This window comes from Magallana gigas, chromosome 4 (genome assembly GCF_963853765.1).
Source record: "Magallana gigas chromosome 4, xbMagGiga1.1, whole genome shotgun sequence".
Classification (NCBI taxonomy): Eukaryota; Metazoa; Mollusca; class Bivalvia; order Ostreida; family Ostreidae; genus Magallana; species Magallana gigas.
In genome coordinates this window covers 54,468,177-54,491,268 of record NC_088856.1, presented here as the reverse complement: position 1 = coordinate 54,491,268, position 23,092 = coordinate 54,468,177, and the positions used below count along the sequence as shown (strand labels likewise).

At 34.3% G+C, this 23,092-nt stretch overlaps 3 protein-coding genes across 6 annotated transcripts in view; all 3 read left to right on the top strand.

Moving 5' to 3' along the window:
- Nucleotides 1-544: 544 nt before the first annotated feature.
- On the top strand, nt 545-6,625 carry LOC105328550 (ankyrin repeat domain-containing protein 16). Of its 2 annotated transcripts, none has more exons than XM_034452249.2 (7): nt 545-928; nt 2,304-2,426; nt 4,072-4,169; nt 4,568-4,719; nt 5,182-5,340; nt 5,494-5,563; nt 5,867-6,625. In XM_034452249.2, exons 1-7 carry the CDS (start codon nt 633-635, stop codon nt 6,013-6,015), a joined length of 1,047 nt encoding a protein of 348 aa, XP_034308140.2. In that variant the 5' UTR covers nt 545-632; the 3' UTR covers nt 6,016-6,625. The 2 variants fall into 2 exon arrangements, with proteins under 2 accessions (XP_034308140.2, XP_065939107.1); XM_066083035.1 differs by having other exon boundaries at nt 547-928; nt 5,494-5,572.
- A 1,583-nt stretch (nt 6,626-8,208) lies between these two features.
- LOC136274958 (glutamine amidotransferase-like class 1 domain-containing protein 1) lies at nt 8,209-22,063 on the top strand. 3 transcript variants are annotated; one of them, XM_066083054.1, is made up of 9 exons: nt 8,209-8,388; nt 8,656-8,732; nt 9,212-9,317; nt 10,037-10,144; nt 10,867-10,964; nt 11,151-11,244; nt 19,446-19,557; nt 19,841-19,873; nt 21,972-22,063. In XM_066083054.1, the coding sequence occupies exons 1-9, from the start codon at nt 8,337-8,339 to the stop codon at nt 21,991-21,993; spliced, it is 702 nt and encodes a 233-aa protein (XP_065939126.1). In that variant the 5' UTR covers nt 8,209-8,336; the 3' UTR covers nt 21,994-22,063. The 3 variants fall into 3 exon arrangements, with proteins under 3 accessions (XP_065939126.1, XP_065939128.1, XP_065939127.1); XM_066083055.1 differs by having other exon boundaries at nt 8,217-8,388; nt 19,841-19,883; XM_066083056.1 differs by lacking the exon at nt 19,841-19,873 and having other exon boundaries at nt 8,216-8,388.
- Nucleotides 14,595-23,092, top strand: part of LOC117683192 (E3 ubiquitin-protein ligase TRIM71-like) — a 182,662-nt gene continuing 174,164 nt past the window's right edge. Inside the window, exon 1 of the mRNA XM_066083053.1 lies at nt 14,595-14,775. The gene's annotated coding sequence lies outside the window, so the exon portion shown is untranslated. The remainder of the gene's footprint in view (nt 14,776-23,092) is intronic.

The window sequence follows — 23,092 nt, the reverse complement described above, 5'->3', positions numbered from 1 at the left end:
CAGTGGATAAACAAGCACATGCTGATGATAAATGAAGAGGCTTCTACCAAGTTATGGCTACAGGGTCGGTGATTCTGATGTTGGAGCAGGGCTCCATTATAAGATAGTAATCGTTCAATAAATATTCAATATTATTCATCTTCTCTATGTACCATTTGTTTTAGCAGACAAACGAAGCACAGGGTTATAATTATTTTTTTTTCGAGAGGTGGACAAACATAGCCTACATTCTGTCCACTTAATTCCAAAAGAGCAGGCACGTAGGGGGGGGGGGGGGGGGGGCAGGGGGGGGCCTGCCCCCACCTTTTCTCGCACCAAAAAAAAGTTGTAAAGAAGAATTTTCCCAGAAGTTTGTTTTAAACTCGCTACCCGTATCTAAAGTTGCGTAATTTTGGTAAGAATATATAGTAAAAATTAGTTGGTGTGCAACCTATAATATGTAGGTACAAATTCTCAAATTCAGTTAGATGACAAACCGGGAAAATGGTAGCTACAGTGCTCGGTTTTTCATCAAACCGACCTATTTTTATTTCCGATAAAATTTGAAAGATTGGTGCGGCGAACTTGGTGAGTTGGTCAATACAGTGAATACTTGCATAGTTCCTTTCTCAAGAATCATACCACACTCTGTTATGACAGATGATCTTTTCAAAGCAGCTCAACATGGTGACTTAGATTACTTTAAAAACCCAGAAATTCCGCTGAATACGTCGTACGAAAAATCAGGAGACACTGCCCTGCACATTGCTGCAAGATGTGGCCATGCGGCTCTCGTGGAGCACCTGTTACTCTCCGGTGCCGATGTGGAAATATCCAACCTTGACGGCAAGCGACCCTTACACGAGGCTGCTCAAGCGAGTCAACTGGAATGCGTCCAGATATTACTCCAGTTCGGGGCGCAGGTGGACAGCCTAAAGAGGGCTGATTGGTGAGTGTATAAACCTAGAAAGAATAATCTTACCGTGACAAGGCTACGCTCAGGTCACAGTAAAAATTCATCCCATATACTTGCAATGTAGCAGCCGTGAAGCGGATCAGCTTCGTGTCAATTTTAAGTCCATTAAAAATAATCTGCAGGGGAAAATCACATTTTTATACATAACAAACCTTAATGAACATGCATATGTAGTTTATTCCTCAAAATATCCATTTCATGAGTCTTACCAAGGTATTTTGTTAAAATACACGTTTGAATTTGCCTGCCATTTTGTCGGAAATCGCACTCGGAATGTCTCGGATTTTATCATTAACATGGCGACCACAAACAGCGAATTTTCAAACGTGATGTTAAAAGTGGCAGTGGTTTCGTTGCAAAACAGTTAATGTGGTAATATCAGATTCTAAAAGAGCAACATTGTAGGTATTTGAGACCAATCATATGAAAATTTAGGTGAAATACAGCGCGATATAATTTTTTTATTTGCTACGAAGCGAGTATATGGGATGAATTCTATCGTTAAACCGGGTCCGTAGGACATCTGTCATTTTAACGATAGAACATTCTATCTAGTGTAAACCCAGAGACCATGGTACCGAGTGGGTCAGAGCCCAGGAACCATGGTGATTGTTAATAGTCTGTCCCAAGATATTCATGCAGCACATTTGGACGATTTTTAATAAAAATACACATACCTGTGAAAGAAGTGCATTCAAATTGAAATAGTTGAAAGGGATAATTTCCAAAATAATTTCATCGACACATTATTATCTTTCACTCGGAAAAATTAACTGGAACAAAAACAGATTCCTTACGGAGATTTATAATGGGTATTGTTTACATCTTTTCTCCATTCGGAATACACTCAGAATACATCACATAATTTTTCAACGTTATCATACTAAATACAAAATCCTCGTAGACATCACATTTTTTAGCATTGTTTTGTATTGTATTTCGAAATTTTTCATTCATTTGAACCCTGAGGTATTTATAAATATGAAGCAATTAAGCAAAATCTGTATTCAGGATATCTTGGGACAGACTATAGTAAAAAATCAGGGAAAATTGTGACTGATACTCATTTCCACGGTGACTGGGAACCAAGGTGATTGACTATTCAATGATTTTAGAGTAACTGTAGATGGTAAATGTGAACTCCCATGGAATGAGTCCAAGATTGGCAAATAAACTCTATCATTTTTCTCTGTGATAACTTAAACCAACTTTAAATTTATTCAATATTTGATACGTAGGGTACTAGCAAATGGTAGATAAGCATTGCCATACAAATCTGATGAAACGAACAATGTATACCCAACCCAATGTACAAGTAGTTATACAGATTGAGAATATATTATTACAGGACACCTCTAATGCTGGCCTGCACAAAGGACAGTATTAAGGTTATCCAACAACTTCTGAAGTCTGGTGCGAATGTATCGCTGAAGAACAAAGATGGATGGACCCCATTCCACATTGCATGCAGGTTTGTAGCTCATACTACATGTAGTTCCTCTGTGAAATGTTGACCTTCTTAAGTTCCCATATATAACAGATCATTTTTACTTTCAGATTGGATTGACTGTAATTTGTTCTTCCATTAGTTTTGATATACAGCTTACTCCACTTATATTGAAATCGCTTATTTTAAAATTCCGCTTATTTTGAAATAGAAATAAATCCCCAGTTTTTGCTTCTCAATTTCTTTGCATTGATTCAACGGAAATAATGAAATCGGCTATTTTGAAATATCGCTTATATTGAAGGCACTGATCGGTCCCCATAGGTGATAATTAGTTGTTATTATAACGGTTATATTGAAGTACTCCAAGGCGGCTGTCGACACAGTTGGTGAAAGTAATTATGCCAGACTGACCGGTTGATATACAAAGGTGTGAATTGATTTATAAGTTCTAATCATGTAATTTTATACTTCTTTTAAAACGTGAAATTTATTCACTGTTGAGTTTTTTGTTTTTATGTATATGGATGTATTGAGGCTAAACATAATATGCAAACCCCATGGAAATGAAAAACCTTATCTTCGGACACTAAATATGAACTAGTTATGGCTGTTGATAGAAGGACAAAGCTTAAATTCAAAACAGCTAAGGATTTTGAGATATCGCGAGTTCACTTCAGATGATACACAAGCAGCGTTCAACAGTATTTGAAGCGTTAGAGTCTGGTGATTTTTCTCTAAACGTAAAAGAATGCGATCGGAGATTATGATGAGGTTTAAGATAGTAACAAAATGAAACTCACAAAACTTACAGATATAATTTTAATCAAACTTTCAAAGACTAATATTCCATGTATTATTACTAATCTTTTCACTGTAATAGATTAGATTAGATTAATAGATTAAATGATTACCAAATAATTTGTTCGGGTTTGGTTTTCTATGCTTCCATCGGGATTGAACTTTCAAAAATGGCGGCTTCTCGTTAGTCAATTTTGCTTATATTGAAATACGGATATATTGAAATAATTTGCATGGTCCCCTGAATTTCAATATATCCGGAGTACGCTGTATTACTAACTGCGGGTGCAGGTCTTTAGAATTAAACCCATGTATACTTGGCTCTCGGGGCCATTTGCCCACCATTTAAAGAAACTCAAGGGAGAGCTTCGCATCTTTAAAATCCATCTACAAATTAGGTCTGTCAAGGCCAGGGATCAATCTAACTATCTCCAGCACAATTGACTAACCTGAATTCAGCTTCATGGAAATTTGGGTCTACTCGGGGTTTACTTTGGGTTTACTTAAGGTTTACTTTAGGTTTACAAGGGAATTGCTTTTAGGGTCAACTTTAAGCACTAAAGTGTGGTTGAAGCAGACCCGTCTTTTATTTTACCATCTTACTGCCTGTAATTCCTGCCCCTTGTATATTCCGAATACACATGAAGCGTCTGCTTTAAGGGGTATATTTCTGATCGGGGTTTACTCTGGGTCCATTCTGACTATTAAACTTGGAGTAAACCCACAAAGTAAACCCAGGGTTTAGTTGGGGTTTACTTTCTGTTAGGGTGGGTCTGATCGGTACTGTAGCTCTCAGACCAGTAGACCACTGTAGCAGTCTCTCTTTAAGTTACCGTAATTTTTTCATTAAAAATATATTTGTTTTCAGGGAAGGACACCTGGGTATTGTCCGCCTTCTCTATGATCATAACAACACTGTGATGAACACTGCCAGCAAGAACGGGAGGACCCCGCTACATACAGCAGGTCAATAAAAATAAAATGCTAAGTCATACACTTCAACAAAGGATTTTTGTGAATTATTGCGATCCCTAACACAAGTTCATTTTTCAAATTATATATACCAGTACATACATGTACTTGTAACAGTTGATTAAAGCGAAATGTGTACTCTGAGACTAATGATGTAAATGCTATAAAACATGAATGCATTTGTGATTCGTTTTAAAATGACATGGTTGCCACTTTATAGTGTCTTTCTCTACTCTATGTTTAACTAGCTCTGTAATGGGATAAATCTACTAGATGTGTTGTATATTCCAGCTCTACATGGCTGTCCTCTATGTTGTGTATTTCCTCTTTCTGTACTCTATGTGTAACTTTAGCTCTGTAGTGGGGTACACTTACTGGGTTGTATATTCCAGCTCTACATGGCTGCCACTCCGTGGTGACTTTCCTGTTAAACGTCGGGCCGTTTACTGTGGACACCACGGATAGCTCAGGAAGTACACCGCTGATGGACGCCATTAAATCAGACCATGTGGAGGTCGCTCAAACTCTCATCTCAACACAAAAGGTATGGAAACATGTTAAGCCTGAACTAAATATAGTTGTACAGTAACATTTTGAAAATTTATGCATGCACAAAAGCAGATTAACAATAGTCTTAGACCTTTTTGGTTAAATGATATCATCTCACAAAATTTATACAGACGGTGCAAATTCCATCTATTCACTTTTTTAAGTTGATGTGATCATGACTGTTTCATGATTTTAACGAGATTAAAAAGAATAACTTAAAAACACTTGTCAGCTACTGACCATCTTAATATCTTCAAGTTTGATGTCTGTTTAACAACACATCTATTAAACTAGTGACCATTAATACTGAATGATAACTCACCAAATTATATCAAGTAAAAGAACTTGAAGTATTTTTTCTGCCTTGTATCTTATACAGCTACATGTATGTCATCATTATTTTGGTTTGACACGGTGACCTGAGTTGTCATTTTGTTGTGTGTTTTTGGTTTGACAGGGTGACCTGTGTCGTGAGGACAATGCCGGCCTGGGACCCCTCCACCTGGCCACTCAGGGGGGATGTCTGAAGTCCGTGAAGTTCCTGGTGGAAAGCTTAAAGGTCGATATCAACTCAAGGTCATCAAAAGGGTTCACGCCACTGTTTGTTGCAGCCAAGGTACTAATTAGTGTTAAATACTGAATTCTCTAAAGCCACTGGTATTGCTTGCAAGGAAAAAAAATTAGATTGAAAGTCAAAATAAAGTAAGGAGAGGTGGAGTAAGGGTTAGGGAACATTAATACAATTCAAACTACTTTTATTTTGTTTAAGGAAGGACAACTCGGTGTAATTTCCTACTTGGTGTGTGCCGGAGCTGATGTCAATGTCACCGACACGAAAGGTAGAACAGGTACACGGTCAACAAAGCAAGGTTTTATACAGAATTATTTCATATTTACAGGCTTCTAAAACAATATTAAGACATGCAATTCATATATCTATACTTTTATATGTATACATTGATTATCTCAATTTTTTGAGCAGTAAACTTTCAATAACATTATTTTTTAGTAACATCATATTTTACTTCATGTGTTTATATGAATTACCTGTAATTTGTAATTTTTGTAATGTCATGTGAAGCACTACTCAATACACAACTGTTAAAAGCATTATGATCAGTTTGTACACTTCTTCCTTGCAGCATTACACATTGCAGCAGGTGGTCAGCATTCAGAGACTTGTAGATATCTGTTGGAGAACGGAGCCATCATCAGGGCAGATAACTCTAGCCTCACACAAGGCATGTTGGCTAGGAAACCAGACATCTGCAGTCTGTTTCAGGAAGTATGATCTCCGCCCATAGCAAGGATGAATAAGATTGCTGCCCATAGCAAGGATGAATTAGATCCCCGCCCATAGCAAGGATGAATTAGATCCCTGCCCATAGCACGACAGAATGTTGAAAATCTGATTTACACCAAAGCTTGTAGCAGGCAGCATTTACTACTGGAAGAAAACCATAGAGATGCAGTTCAAAGTTTTGACTTCATTGATGTTTTGCAAAGATGTGTAAACATGTACTCACATTTTTTTTTAAATGGGAGACATTTTTTTGTAAATCAACAGGAAAATCTGAATTAGGAGGAATTTTAGACCATACAGTTGCTGTTGAATTGAAATTGTGTGTACATTGATGCGCTCTTCTGATACTGCAACTTTATAAGGATAAACAGCATTGTTAGACATCATTCATACATCCGAAAACCTCAGTTTAATTCAAAGTTAAATACTGAATGCATTTGAATACCCCTACACAGTGTTAGACTTCAGACAAAATTCCTTCTCTCATTACATTGAGTCTGTGGGTTTTTTTTCAGTGTATTCTATATTTATGTTAACCAATGTTAACTTTATACATGTGCATTGATTTTTTATGAATAAACTTATAAAAAAAATGATAGCTTGTAGCAAGATTTGTTTGTAGAAAAAACTGAATGTTTGTATAATACATGCACTGTTAATATTTATGCCAGAGTTGACAGATTAGAAAATATCCAGTATTAAAAACAAAAAACTTGAACACCATGGTTTATCATCCTGCCATGGATATTAAATATAATTTAAAGCTAAAAAAACAACTCTATGATGTGTTGGAATTTATTGATAATTAATATATAAAGTTATAGTATATTTTTTATCATCAATCATCAAATAGTGTCTTATCAAAGGGCAGATAACCCTGACACGATTGTGAACCACAGTTACATGGTATTAAGCCACTTTCTTTTCCATCAATGTCCGAATAAACTGTTCTCTCATCTCCTGAGGAAAGTCCGTAGTGAAAATTCAACTCTTCTCCTGAGCTTATTTTCCTCTTTGCAAACAAACAAAGTAATGGAATTTCAGAATCAATCCGTACTGGGAGCATTGTTAGGTTAGGATCACAGCTGTGGTTGAGGAATCGCCCGACATTGCCAAAGTTTCTAGGATCTACATGAGTTTTTATCACACCACTCTTGCAATGTTCGTTAACGGTTATAATATAATTCATGTCTTCTTTCCGTTGAGCTAGGCTCCGTTTCCTAGCCTCGTCACTTGAGATGATTTCTCCCGCATATTCACAGACAAACGCACCGGGATCTAAATCTTCCAGAGTCCTGACCCCTATTCCTTTGCTTACTGTCCAGAATAACTCGACTCTCACTTTTACTCCACCTTGTACGACCCTGTTTACACACGTTTGAGAACAGCTGCAGTTACCGTTACATTCCACCATCACCTTGTGTTCGTCTGCGTCGAGATATGAAGTTTTAAGTTTACCATCTTCAGTGTAATTCTGACCAAATCTCTGCACACAAGGGCAGTCACTGATACACTCATGGCAGGAACAACCGATAAAAACAGGAAGGAATTTTTCCTTATCAATGCCTGGACCGGGAATGTTGTGCTTCACATACTGAAACTAAAAATACATATCATATTAATTTACTATATTAACAATCTTAAGACAAAAAAAAAATGAAAATGTTGGTTAAGTGATCCCAGGCCATTTAACATCATGTCTTCTTAACAAATTTTTAATGTTGATCAGTGAAGTCAAACGTTTTCAGTATGACAAAAATACAGGCACCTGACGTTATAAAACATACATACTCTCTACCTAATAATACACGTGTTAATAGGTAGAGGATATATATTTGATATATAACGTCAGGTGTCTATGGGCAAAAGTTTTAATACACTCAATTGTACCACAAGATTGTAGATGCAAGTGGCAGAAATATCGTGAGGGCTTCACTTCCACTGACAGTGTTCAATACAAATCAGTTTACCATTGAATCCTTTCCTTGTACTCCATCCTCCTTTCTACAGTATACAGGGAATTTTTCCAAACCGTCTGTCCAGTCAAATGAACATGGGCTCTGTGCATTCATTATGTTTCAAACCGAAAGCGAAACCAGAAGTAAACAAACGCACGCTAAAACGAAAAAAAAAGTTCCGTACAAAAATTATCTTTCTACCTTATGGAGTTATTAAACTCCAAACACTTTATTAGATGTAAGAGCTTTAAAAATACGTCTCATCTGTAACGGTTCCTTGTGTTGAATTTTTTTTTCAACAGCACATTGTTATATGTATTTATATCGGGTTCGAGTTTCCATTTGTGAAAGATGTCTGCGCCCAGACTACATTGTTTGATGGTTTTAAGTTCAGCGGTTGAAGGTGAGAATCTGAGTTACAGTTGTAGAAAACACACAAACCAAAATAATGTATGGAGAGGTTAAATGTTGTTTTTGTAGCGAGTGTTTATCATAGAAGTATCGCTTCAAAACAATAATATTGTCGGTCAAGAGTGGGCGGGTCCCCCTATTTACAGTAAATATACATGTATGTGCATACAGCTGTCAAATGTATTTTAGTGTAAAGAGTGTATACTATTTTATGTCTGAACATGGTATATGTAAATCCTGTTTTTGTCTGTGTTTACAGGTGTATCGGCTCAGTCATTTATCCAGGCTTACACACTTGCCAGTTCCAACTTCTCCATACAGCTAGCCTCGCCACACGTAAGCTCTACAATGTAACCATTATCTCTATGCCATGTACATACACTTGAAGGATGTTGAAGGATTATAAGAATAGAGTGAAATAAATCTGACATTCCTTAAACAATCCCACGATTCCCACCTGACCACCATGCAGCACTGCTATTCAACTGTCACTGTATTTAGTTACATATAAAAAGAAGAATTATAAGTAATAAATCTTGATATATAGACTCTGTCACTCATGTACAGATCACATACAAATGTAGCCTACAGAGAAATCACATGCATAATAGTGCATATAGTAGGCTAGGTACTGGTTAACCTTTGGCTTAGTCGTAAACCAGCGTTGATTTTCTAATAAAAGCATCTTGAGCTTCACCCTTGTTTAGATCACCCCCTCTAATTTCTTAAAAATGTAAACAAGTAATATTGAGGTATTGGATGGTGTACTTATAACCTGAGCCTTTACTCCATTATGAAATCATGTCATGTTTCAGGGGAAGAATGTGGAGTACGTTCAGCAGGATGACAACAATAGACGTTGGTTCAACGAGTTCAGGAGTAAAGCCTCATCCAACCCCATAGCATTCGAAACAGTGGACTGTAAGTACAGGTGTACTTAATCACCTTATTTAATCCCATTCTCCTTTAAACTTTTGACTGTAAGAGCTAGTACAGTTTCATCCAACCCTATAGACTTTGAATAAGTTCACTGAGTTGCCTCTACCCGAGTACCTTTATACACAGTTGTCCATAAGACCAGCCTCATCTACATGTACATGTTTATCTAGTGGCTTATTTAACATTATATCCTTTGAAACAGATTTTTTTAATCCTGAAAACTATTTTTCAATATTAAGTGGCCAAATACTAGGACTAAAATCATGATTAAGTGGTTACACAGTGTACATCATGGTTCTGTGACTCTCTTTGTTGTAATGCAATGTACAGTAATATAATACATGTACATGTATTTGTTTGTTCCTCAGCAGCATTGTTCTCTGCCCTATTAGTCAGGTTTATACACTAGACAACACATAATGCATCAGGATTCTCCTTGTTGTACTGCTGTAAAGTATTTTTGTATTTTTTCAGCAGCAATGAACTCTGCCCTGTTTGATAAGTAGACATAAGTCATGTAGATTCTTTGAATCCCCCCTCTAAACGTGTACATGTATGATGCTGTAATATATTTTTCGTTCCTCAGCGGCAAGGTACTCTGTCCTATTTAATAAGTAGATGTACAGTCATGTGAACTCTACGATTCCCAGTTATACATGTTTTAATTAATGGTATAATAGTGGTTATTTTTTGTTCTCTAGCGGCAAGATACTCTGCCCTGTTGATTCCCTCGTCCCCTGGAGCAGTCCATGACTTGGCCAGTAACACTGAACTCAGTCAGATTGTCAACCACTTCATCAGGGAGAAAAGTAAGAAGCACACCTAATTTCATCTATTTGCTGAATAATATTTATCATCAAATGAGAGAGAGAGAGAGAGAGAGAGAGAGAGAGAGAGAGAGAGAGAGAGAGAGAGAGAGAGAGAGAGAGAGAGAGAGAGAGAGAGAGAGAGTTGATGCAAAATGATTGAATTGTGGAATTAAGTACTCGGCGCATATAAAAAAGAATCTACATCGTTCTACTCACTTAAATATTATTATCATGGTAACACTTGTTATTATTAAAAAAGTGAAATTATTTTATTTCTAACTTATTCAACACCATGGATTTAAGATTTGATATACTGTTGTTTTACTCTTGATTATATTATAAAATGTTAATAACCAGGTCGGTTTTATACCACAAGTAATTGTCAATTCATTGATATATTCTATGCCTGTCATCATCAAAACACAAAAGAAAATCATGGATCATCCAAGTGCCAAACATATTTAAAATGTGTTTAAACATATTTAAAAGTCCCGTTGTTTGTCAAAGATAGATTTTTGACAATCTGATTAAAATAACTTAAAGATATTTCAATCCACTCACTGCTACACAAGGTTCATTGGATCAGAGGATCTGAACTTGATTAGACTGAATGTTTTTTATAATACATAATAATTGTGAATCTTTCAAATCTTATGTAATATATTTAAACAATAAAGATCTCGATCATGCTAATTTCACTGGATTATTTAACTATCTTTCAGAACCAATTTGTGCAATAGGAAGCGGAGTTGCAGCCCTTTGTTGTGTTATGTCACCCGATGGTAAATCCTGGGGATTCAAGAACTACAGTATGACTGGGGTAGGTACACAGAGAGAGAGAGAGAGAGAGAGAGAGAGAGAGAGAGAATATCATAATTGAAAAATTAATCTTTTGATGTAAATGGGTCAGAAAGGCCAAATATTATTCAGAAAATTAAATAATGATTGAAGATAGTAAACACAGACTGATATTATTGAGAACGATTTTGACTGTTGTTTTGTCCAGCCCTCTGTGTTTGAGCTTGCCAGGACCCAGGAGTTCTCTTCCCTTCCTGTCATTGTGGAAGATTTTATCAAGGATCAGGGCGGACAATATAACAGTGTGTATATAGATTATAACCATTCATTAACTCTAGTAGACAATATAACAGTGTGTATATATATTACAAATATATATCCTTGTAAGTAATCCTAATTAGCACACATGATAGAAATGAATGATAACAGGGAAAGTTATAATTAGGTAGTTGTCTGAGTGTATTTTCTCTTAAGGGAGGAGTCTTTTCTGGTTTTCGACTTGTCAAACGTAAATTTGATTAATTGTTCATTAAATCAAGATGAAAGGAAATTAGAATAGTATATTTTTCTTTCTTTTTTACTATCATACAACTTGGCATAGAAAAATGTAATCAATGTTTAAAATGGAACAAGGACTATATTTTTGGCGTAATATTGGCGTAGGAAAATATCACGTTGCGCAATTCAGAATTTCTGCCGATTATATATATAACTAGAGCAGAGCTCGTGGCAAAGCCCCGAGTAGGTCTTCCGTTGTTGCTGCGAGTTGAAAATATATGTTACAATTATAATGACTATACTTTCAGTTCTGCTTTTGTTATAAAAACGTGTTGTAATTGAAAGTCTGTATATAAAACGTGTTTTGAAAAAAGAAAGGAAGAAAATATTTTAGGAAAACTATTTGTCGAGCAGAGTTTATGTAATCGTTTCAAACATTGTTTAAAAAATGAGATCATGTTTAATGGCGAGTTAAATTTTCAAAGGGTAGCAAGCATTGTTATAAACATTAAACAGTATGTACTCATGATTCATGTCAGGAATTGTATTTCTTTTTTATACTGAACTCGCCTACAAAACACGTAAACTTTTCTCAAAGATAACTTCTATATTAAAATATTTCTAAATTTTAGAAGACTATGTGCAAGTTTAGAATTGCGTGCTGACAAAATTTACAGACCCTAAAACGTACTACTACACCAAAAAAGCGTGCGGCCAACGTGCGAGAAACGTTTCGTGTAAACCTTTTAGAGTTTCATGTAAACCGATTAGCGTTTCGGGCAAAGAGTGCAAATCGTTTCGAGCAAAGCGTGCTAGAACCGTTTGAAACGTTCATCAGATTTCATTCGGAACTCTCTGACAAGTGAATTGTTTCAAAATGGCGCCCGTGTTTTACATTACTTTAACAAAATTGAACGAATTTTTAACAAACAAAAGAAAGGTATATGTATTAAAAGACGACTAGTTACAGAGTACATGTATATTTAACGTTTTCATGCGATGTTTCAGTACTGAAACAATATTAAAATTCGCTATACATAAAAAATATTAAATACAGTTAGCGAAACATGATTTCTATTGGAACAAACCTTAATCAACTTTAACTTGCACGATCATGTTTTGATAAGCATGCATTTTTATTATCTATTTACATCGATAACTCTTACTGAGACCATTCGGCTGTGTACAAGCAGCACACATAACCTCGGACATCGGGCGAGACCTGCACCTGGCTGAACCTGTCAATCAAACTCTGTGTATTTGTTTTCATTGGATGGTCAGGCGTTTCTCTTTTGTCAAAAGGCAATGGAAAATTAATGACTTCAAGGTAATCGGAATCAAAATTTGATAAAGCACACAATTTAAATGATAGGAAATTTATTAATTATTTGAACAAAATTAAATGTAAACATTGAAAGGAAATAAAGAAATTAATTATTATGGGAATCTATACGCATGGTACTCAATTAAAATAGATTATATTATGATTTTATTATTTTATGTAGTAAAATCACCCTTCCAACTGTTACTCAATTACATAACAATTGATGACCTGGGGCTATAAATGTTCTGAGCTGTGTGCGCTGAAGCGGCACAAGATTCTCGGTCGCATGCGGCAATTGAATTAACACAGACTGGCCGAATAAACAAAGGGGTGGGAAAGTGAAACAAAATGTTACACATAAGAAGAAACCACCAAAAATGAATTTCGACAGATCTTGATCTTTTCTCCAATAAAAAAAATCCAGCGCGAGCACCTGTCAGCGGGGCGGGAGGAGTGGGGGGGGGGGCAGCAATGAGTTCGCTTTCACAATGAAACTACAGAAGTGATTAATATGTGACCGGTCACCGATAGAATCTAATCTAAAGTTGTTTAAACTCATGTGAATATTTTCTAAAATAATCATCGAATGCCTCAATTCAGGGCATTCCTTTATCGTGCTAGCACCTACCGCAAACATGTAACATGGAACTTTGATTATAATTTGATTTGATTTTTAAACTACCTTGTACGCTATCGTATAAATCAATGCTTAATCAACTGTGCAAGTAAAATAACTTTATCTTAAACCAATATATTTACATTTTCCAGTGTCTTTGCCTGTGATAACACTACGTATTGATTTTGTACTATATAACCCATAATACAAATGACGCCAAATCGAGGCGCCAGCGGTGTTTGCTTATTAGTATTTAAATATATAATCGTACGATTGCTTAAAATTATATAAATATAAGTAATAAGGAATCATTCTTTGAATATTATGAGATGATAATTTCGGTCGGGGTGTGATCAAATCTATCATAAAGCCCTTCGGGCTTTATTGGATTTGATCACACCCCGACCGAAATTATCACCTCATAATACTCAAAGAATGATTCCTTATTCCTTATATAATAGTTGAAAACATAATAAAATAAAGTTGTGTCCGTGCAAAATATGAAACATAAACGCGTCATAAGGTACATGTAGAAGAACACGAACCGACCGCGGATCACTTAACCACTCGCGCCGGATCTCCTCAGCCATGTGCGAGGGATGATCATTATTTAAAGGTTTAATATTTGAGGGGGGTGGGGTGGGGGATGTTGATTTAAAACATTAATTATACAGTTTTTAAAGTAGTTTACATAAACCAACCAACCATTAGTTTATGTCTAACGATTTTTCCGATATGGAGTAATATCGTTCATTAATATTCATTTACACTCAAATATTTAATTAAATATATACAAGTAGGACAAACCTTTATAACATAAAATTAAAACAGTTCTTGTATATACGGCTATATTAACTCAAACACGTTCATATGCATGTAAGTGTAAGTCGCGGTGTGCGAATCTTGTGTATTAAATAACCGCTTACCGCTAGGTAATGCAGCCGTGGCTGATCTCCTCGGCCGTGGGCGAATGATAGATTACGTAAAGGTACAACGCACAGAAACGCACAGCTCAGAACCATGGAAGATTTGAAAAGTTTGCAGTATAATGACCTTACTCTATCAAATAGAAGTTCTTTATTTTAAACTAAAAACCCACAATTGATCTATGCCTATTATTGCTTTAGAGAATGACATTGCTTTTATTAATTAAATGAACTACATGTATTTCTTACTTGACATCCAATCGTTTAATCCACAAAAGATTTTGTGTAATCAAAACTAAAACAAATCTTGAGTTCGCGGCTAAATAAATTCATATATGAGAGACGCAACTCTCGTGTATTAGATAACCACTGACCGCTAGGTAGTCCAGCCGCGACCACGGTGACCGACTTTCTCGGCCGCGGGCGAGGGAGAGCTTACGTAATGGTACACACACAGCTCTGATTCAAGGTAGATTTTGAATGCATGATGTTTATAACAAAAAGGTAATGCATATATTTTTTCATTCCATATTTTGTGTTTTACTAGAAAAGAAAAAGAATGTTTTGTTTTCCAATTCCCGGTTTTAAGGATTGTGCACTATAAGAACTTAACGACTTAAACTCCTAAAAAAAAGCATGTACTCTAAAAAAAAAAATTCTTATGAATTAATGCCTCCTGTATAAACCAGCATACTTTCTGCGGTAACTTCATGCCAGTTGTACGCACAAAGTCTTTCGTTAACTTGTCAAATAAAAACAGGTACATGCTAACATGTAAAGCTTTTTACACTCATACTACACAAACCACTTACAAAATAACATTGAAACGACCTTCATGAGATCCCAACAAACAACTTTTCAAGCGACAGCCATATCAAAATCCTAACCGTTTTTGAGTTATTAAGCGAAATTTTTTAGGGGCCATTGGCCCTTAATTTAAGGGGCCAGCCCCTTTTTATTGGTGTCAAATGAAAGCCCTTGATATTTTGCACAACTTTTATTCTACATGTCTTAACAAAATGTTTTTCGTTCAAAAGATATAAAGGAAAACATGTCTAAATTTTTGCACTTTTTTGAATCCTGTTTTTTGACCCCCTACCTTATCCTAAATAAAAACCGTAATCTAAAAACAAAAACAGATGTGCACAACTACAATGTCTCTGTTATTCAAATTCGTTGGATTCCAATTCCCTGCTATCATAGTCTCGGAGCCTTTGTCTGGAAACAAAAGGCCCTAAAAAAATTTAAAAGGGGAATAACTCTTTAACGGAAAGGGAATTCTACATTTTATGAATTGCTTAAGATAGTGTTTTGTAAAGTACATTAGCCCTAAAAATTGGAGCAAAAACCGTTCAGAAATGAGCACGATATGAAGCCTCAAAGTTCGCGTCTAGGAAAAAAAAAATAAAAAAAAAACTAGAGCAAAGCTCGTTGCAAAGCAACGAGTGGGTCTTCCGGTAATGTCGAAAGTAAAGCTAGAAGTTCCTGTAAGAAGCAGGGTTCTTAAACAAAAAAACATAAGAAACTAAGACCAAAAAAATCGAATTATTCTTGGTACGAGTTAACAAAATCCGAATGATGCAAAGTACGAATTAACAAACCTTATCGATTTCAAGAACGACTTAACAAATACAAATCCGAATCTGTAAAAGTACGATTTAACAATTATCGAATAATTTTAGGTACGAGTTAATTTAACTCTGAACATAAAACTATTTTCTTAACCAAGAATGTGGAATCAAAATTTCCGGAAAAATCAATTTTTAAACCCCTATATCTCTGTATTGCATCGTCCGATTTTAGAACGGATTTCAGTTTTGAATTATGAATAATAAGCTCGTATTTTCTGCTTTATGATTAATAACTAATTATCGCTTTAAAATAAGTTATTATGAAAATTTGGCTCTTTATTTGAGGGGCTGGCCCCTTTTTCTTGATATCAAATGAAAGGTCTCGAAAAACAAACATATTTTTTTTCAACAAGTATTCACGAATTGCTAACTGTTCTAGAGATATCCGAACAACTCTGTTTTAGGGGCCCACCCTTAAACTCTTTACTGGGGCCACTAACAACAACATTTTTAATGATTTCATATCATTAATAACATTATTTTGAGCAACTTTTGTTCTACAATACTTTTCAAAATATTTCTCTTTTTCTAGATATTAATGATCAAAGTTTTTTACTTCTGGCCCCTTGAAACCCCTAATTACGTAAAATATGACTTAGGTATGGTACTGTATAGATAAACAGCTGTACAATAAACATTTTTGCTTCTATAATTGATAATAAATTATTTTTCAGTAAAGAGTTATTTTAAAAAGAGTTTAGAGCCCTCTTGGCCCCTAATTTGAGGGGCCAACCCTTATTTCTTGATATCAAATAAAAGGTCTTGTAAATATAAACACATTTTGTTAAACAAGTGTTCGGAAATTGTTGACCGTTCTAAAGATATCTGAACAAATGTGTTTTAGGGGCCGACCCTTAAAATCCTTACTGGGGCCACCAACAAAAATTATTTAGGTAGCATATTGTTAAAAACATTATTCTAAGTATTTTTAGTTCTACAATGCTTATCAAAATATTTCTCCTTTTCTAGATATTAAAGATCAAAATTTTGGACTTCTGGCCCCTTGAAACCCATAATTACGTAACATATGACTTAGGTATGGTACTTTGTAGATAAACAGATGTACAATGAACACTTTTGGTTCTATGATCGACTACAAATTATTTTTCAGTAAACAGTTATTGCAAAAATACTTTTGAGCCCTTTTGGCCCCTAATTTGAGGGGCCAGCTCCTTTTTCTTGAAATCAAATAAAAGTCCTAGTTAATCTAAACAACTTTTGCATTACATGTCTTAACAAAATATTTACACATTAAAAGCTAGGGCCGAAAATGTGCGAAAATTTCGTTAAAAAAATTGGTGCCAATTTTTGACCTCGGGCGAGCTTCGCCGCCTTGCGCATTTTTCAAAATATCAAATAAATAGGATCATCTACAGACATTCATCTACTATCCCTGAAATTTTCACGTTTCTATCGCAATTAGTTTTTTAGAAGTTACGTGGACAAAATGGTCCTTAAAAATTCACTTAATCCTCAAAATCTCGAACCGGATGTGACGTCATTAGCCAGAAATTTTATAATAATAAGAACTTTTGATGCTCCACATGTCCTGTAAATTTCATGCAAATCGGTCAAGTAGTTCACGAGAAATAGCGTTCGAAAAAAGTCAGAAAAAAAATAAAAAATAAAATAATAATAAGGAAAAGAAACAATAGAATAACAAGAGGGTCTTCCGTCGGAAACGGAAGACCCTAATAAGAATAATCTTAATTTTTTTCCCGCACAATAATAGAAAGGTCTTCCGTTGGAAACGGAAGACCTTAATGAGTCTGTTTTAGCATTTTTAAAACAATAACAATAAGGTTGGATTTTTTTTTACTAATTTGAACTAATAATATGATACTTGGGTTTCAGAACATGTTTTTAAAATATGATTTGCCTATCAAATAACATTTTTATAAGCTTTTTAAAGCGCCCATTCTATACATTGATTTTTGTGAAAAAATCACTAAAATCAGTTTTCTCTCTTATGAAATGGTCAATATATTAGCTTTTCTGTCAATTTATATCTTTATATAAAGTCTTCATAATACATAAAAATTAGAAATATTTCATTATTGGAAGCATAAAAAAAAAATCAAAATTTCTTCAAAATTTAAGAAAATTAGAGGAAATTCGGGCTAAGCAATATCAATTTTAATATAAATATTTATTCCAATTTAGTAATATAAGCTGATAGACACTCTCATGGTCTATGATTTCATTGAAGATTTGAATCTTCAAATCTTAAACAAATGTCTACAGAACTATAAAGAGCTACACTTATTTTTATCATTCTTTACGTTGAGGGAAAAGGTAGTGACATTGACCTGACCTTTATCCGAAAACAAAAAGGTCAAATTTAATTAAACTGATAGAATCATTAAGTAATATGATCCGTTTGACTGTGTCAAAATTTCATGCATTTCTTATTATTGATAATGAAAAGACTCCTTCCTTAATCTGTGCACACACTGGCATCGGAAGCAAATTGAAAGTAATCCTGCGAGAAAAAGTGGGGGGGGGGGGGGGGGGGGGGGGGCTGAACCCTCTATCATGCTATGTTTCTTATGGTAAGGTATAACTTTGCAAAAAAAGCCCCCCCTAGCCCCCCCCCCCCCGGTTCCGACGCCTATGGCACATATAGAAATAAGTTGATGTACCACAAGATGAAGATAGTATAAAAACTTAAAAGAAAGATAAGAAAGCATTAAAATGTCATTTTTATTTGCTCATATTAAAGTTTCCCTCCATTGCTTGATTGGGCAATGGAATGAGATCCATTTATTATAATAAGATCGGTGTAAGCTCTGTAGTGTTTATATTGTCATGATACCTTTCAAACCAGGTAGATGAATTGCATTTAATATGACCTTTTAAATACAGTTAAATGTGGTTAGTCCTGACCTTTTCATTCCCAGCCCCATAAATACAGTAACTGTAAATTCCTTATATTACGTGAGTACTTAATTTCGCGATCAAGCTGTTTTGTTATAAATTGTTAGAAGATAAAAACACAAATGCGAAACTTTTTACCTTATTTCTTATTGTTCTCAACTCTGAAAAAACAATCATGGCAAGATTCTAAAATCCGCGAATGTGCTTTTTGCGATTTTACGCGGATATTAATATTTGCGTTTAATTAGGAATTTACAGTACAAGCTTACAGAGACAGTACATGTGTATATAGACTACAGTAACGCAAGGTTACAGTGAACAATCTAAGTGTAAACTTTACACATACTTAGTCCGCATATTTGTAGATATGCTAACACAGGTTATATTGCATTTGTTTTGATTTACTTTTAAATGTAAACCATATAGTTTTATGCTAATTTTGATAAACTAAACAAAATCAGATAAAACAAATCATTATGTATTATAAAAAATCATAATACATGTACATGTAACTGAATGTTCCTGTTGATTTACTATGTAACTAAATGTTCCTGTTGAATTACTATGTAACTAAATGTTCCTGTTGAATTACTATAATCATGTTTCTCTGTACTTTCACTTTTCTCCACAGATAGTGAGATGGATGCTGTACACGTAATCATTGACAGACATCTTATAACAGGACAAAACGCTCACTCCACCCTGATGGCTGTACAGAATCTGACTCTAATGTGTGCGCAAAAGTAGGTACAGATTCATCACCCCACCTTTCGTTATGCAATAGGACTTTGATCCCCTTACATATTTTGTACCTTATTTGCTTCATATTTATTCTGTAGATCTTTTTTTTACTTTCATTTGTTATTGCACATTTTATTGAGTGATGTTTTTTTCATTGTTTACAAGGTCTTTTTACGGAGATTGAAATAAATAAATGTTGTGATATAACAGGCTTGTATTTATTAATTTTTTGTACAGTAGTTTTATTATTTAGCTTTGGTTCATGCTTTATTTGGATTTCTGTAGTAAACATGCAGTATCAGGCAGCAGGGATATGAGGTGATAACATGTAAGCATACCAAACATAAGTATGAAATATAACTCTTACACTGCAGACTTTAATACCAAGACCTGAACTATATAGCACATATACAATCAAACAACCATGCTTCTTGACACATACGAGGGTTCTTCGGAAATTATTGAGACAACTCAAAAATTTCCTTTTCTAAGTGACGAATTTTGGTTAAAATTGGCATAAACACTGACAAAACCCAAGAAATAATTAAAGTAATATTAAAAGAATATTTAATATTTTGTTTACGACGGTAGATAAACAAGTCGATGGTCGGGGTACCCGGCGCAGCCATGAACTCTGAGAAAAACTTGATAATTTACTTTATACATGTAAGTGTCCGTAGAATTATAGTTAATGATTAAATAATTAAAATTAAATATGTTCATTTTGCTATTCTTTTCGACTATCTTTTGATCAAGTTTCACTGATGTTCGAGTTGAAATACGGATATGGTGCAAATATATTTACCAATCAATAGAAATCTGACAACAATTTACATTAAATTTTGACGTCAAGACGTGGAGCGAATTTTCATCAAACTGGTGGAAATCTCAGAAGAAGACGGCCACCCAAACAAAAACTATACGATGGCAAGGGATAAAGAGCTTCAGTTCATCATATATTTTATTTTCACTGATTGTTTAACTAGAATTAAGACAAGGGGACTAATATTATCAAGTACTTTTGACATACTAACTCTTGTCAACAATTCAAAAATATGTACAAAATGACTGCAGGAGAAATTCACAGTCATTAGACTTTCGGGTAAAATTAACTCGATCAACCCCCCCCCCAAAAAAAAAAATTTAAAAATCAAGCATGAGAGAAAATGTAAGTGATGACATCTTGAAATGAAAACAAAAGATAAGAAATAAAGAACAATTCTTATTTCCGTTCGCTTGAAAGGTGTTTAAAACACTGGAGCAATAAGAATCGTTAAAATGACGTTGCGGAAACCTTGCGGTTGCGCCGGGTCACTAAACGAAGGCATGTTTGTCACATTACCAGGAATGATAATTATATTTATGCCATGGACAAGAAGCTTTTTACATTCATTTGATAAACTCTATCCGGATTTACGTTTTGGTGAAATTTCAAGAGTTTATATTTTTACTAAAAGAATAAGAGAAAATGTCTCAATAGTTTTCGAACCACCCTCGTATATTACTTAAATTCTTACGTACCTTGGCAGCTAAAATATCCAAAATACCTGACATCAAATATACATTGACACTGAAATCTTACCTTGACACTTGAAACCCACCGATACCCAAATTATTTAAGTAATTATTTGACTCTTAAATAGTAATACTACAAGAATTTTCAAAAGCGATGATGATACAGTACATCTTTATCAGAAAAAAAGACACTGGAATTTTTTTTCTGTATTAATCTTGATTCAAGGGCATTGGAACATTAGGCAGAATACGACTGTCATAGTCTTTAGAATATTTCTATTTTTGTCATAACTAAAAATGCTTAAAATCATAAGTGGATTTTTGCAGTATCGTTCTTCATCGATCCTTATGTTTTCTTCATTTATCTTTGTGAAAATATATAAAAATATAAGGTGTCTTTACAATTTTAACGGCTTTCAAATCAGATGACAACATAAATTTGGACGATAGACGATTTACCTCCCCTCATTAAATATTTATAATCTTAGTAAAAAATTATTTTATTGGTTTCTTTAAAATATCAAAGCATAGAAAAAAAATGTGTTTGTGAATAGAGTAGTTTTGTTGTCTTACTTAAGCGAATGGTATATTTTTACTATTGTTCTGCATGCATTTTGTAATTTTTGTTTTTTTAATTGAATGTTAATTTGAAGCTGACAATATAAGTCAATACATTTAATGCAGTGTACATAATTATTTCCAGTTAAAAAAGAAACAATTTTTTTTTATATAGATAAATTTGTCACTTAGATTATGTTAAATGACTTGCCAAAAACAATATTGAAAATGATGTATTTTTACGAAAGCATTTTATGACAAAAAATAATTCATAAGTTTAATATGTGGATTATATTTGTAACCACAATGAACAGTTTGTCAATGTTAATTTCTATCGTTATAGGTTGCCTCTTTCACCAGCATAACTTTACCGTACATATTATGTTTACAAACTACAATTGACCAACATAGAAATAAACCGAGTGAAACAGGAAACTGAGTATCATTGGATAAGAGGCGCACATTTTATTGATCATGATGCCCTCAAAAGACGTTTGGAAGTGATAAACATCATTGCCTTTTAGTTTTAGAGACACGTTACAGTTGTGGTGACTTGTAAAAAGATAACCACTAATTATCTTGTTAATTTAAATTATAGAATATTATTTGAAACAGTTGTCAGCAGTTTATTTCACATGTAAACGGTGCCCATTTGAGCTCAAATAAGATTGTTCGTTTCAGAAATTAGGATGATAATAATACCTGAAGAATCAAGATTGAAGAACCTTAAAATTTATTTTCTGAAAAAAATAACAATAATAAAACATCAATTTGACAGCGATTTTAAATACTTTGAAGCGTGAGGTATGTCTAGGTGCATGGATTATTTTTACATGTGTACTAGTATAGATGTGTGAAAAAATAAAATAATACATACACAAATTATGTGTTAATGATATCCGATCCTCAGCAATGTTTGATAAATTATTCGGAAATCTTTTATTTGTACCGCCAATCTGCCTTTTATAAGGACAAATTTAATAAGTCTTAAAGTGTCAATATTACTCGAATAAGAAAACATTACCACAGTATACACAATGGAACCTTAACAACATGAGCTACAATCGATAAACATGTATCTTTGTTATACTTTCATGTTAAATACTGAAATCTGATTGGTTAAGACGCAGTTAATAATATTTACTATTACCCTCAGCGTTAGCAACGCACTTGGCAACGGGTAACATTAAAAAATGTTACATGCGCGAAAATTATGCGCGTACGGTTCGCCGTAGAATTCACGTTATTCCTATATAAAAGCAGTAAAATTTTCTTAAAATTTTTAAAAAAGACATTTAGTATAACAAAATAAATAGTGCCTGTTTGGGAGGATAACAGTTGAAATTGACACCCCTCGAAAACCATTGTCAACCTCCGCTTCGCGTCGGTTGACAATGGTTTTCTCGGGGTGTCAATTTCAACTGTTACCCTCCCAAACAGGCACTATTTATATAATAACAAAGC

Excerpts from the sequence above, each read along its gene's own strand:
- LOC105328550 (XM_066083035.1), top strand. The coding sequence starts at position 633 with ATGACAGATGATCTTTTCAAAGCAGCTCAACATGGTGACTTAGATTAC. Across the intron at positions 929-2,303 it reads AGCCTAAAGAGGGCTGATTG|GACACCTCTAATGCTGGCCT; the intron begins GTGAGTGTATAA and ends ATATTATTACAG. Across the intron at positions 5,573-5,866 it reads CGACACGAAAGGTAGAACAG|CATTACACATTGCAGCAGGT; the intron begins GTACACGGTCAA and ends TCTTCCTTGCAG.
- LOC136274958 (XM_066083054.1), top strand. The coding sequence starts at position 8,337 with ATGTCTGCGCCCAGACTACATTGTTTGATGGTTTTAAGTTCAGCGGTT. Across the intron at positions 9,318-10,036 it reads AGCATTCGAAACAGTGGACT|CGGCAAGATACTCTGCCCTG; the intron begins GTAAGTACAGGT and ends TTTGTTCTCTAG. Across the intron at positions 10,145-10,866 it reads CCACTTCATCAGGGAGAAAA|AACCAATTTGTGCAATAGGA; the intron begins GTAAGAAGCACA and ends ACTATCTTTCAG.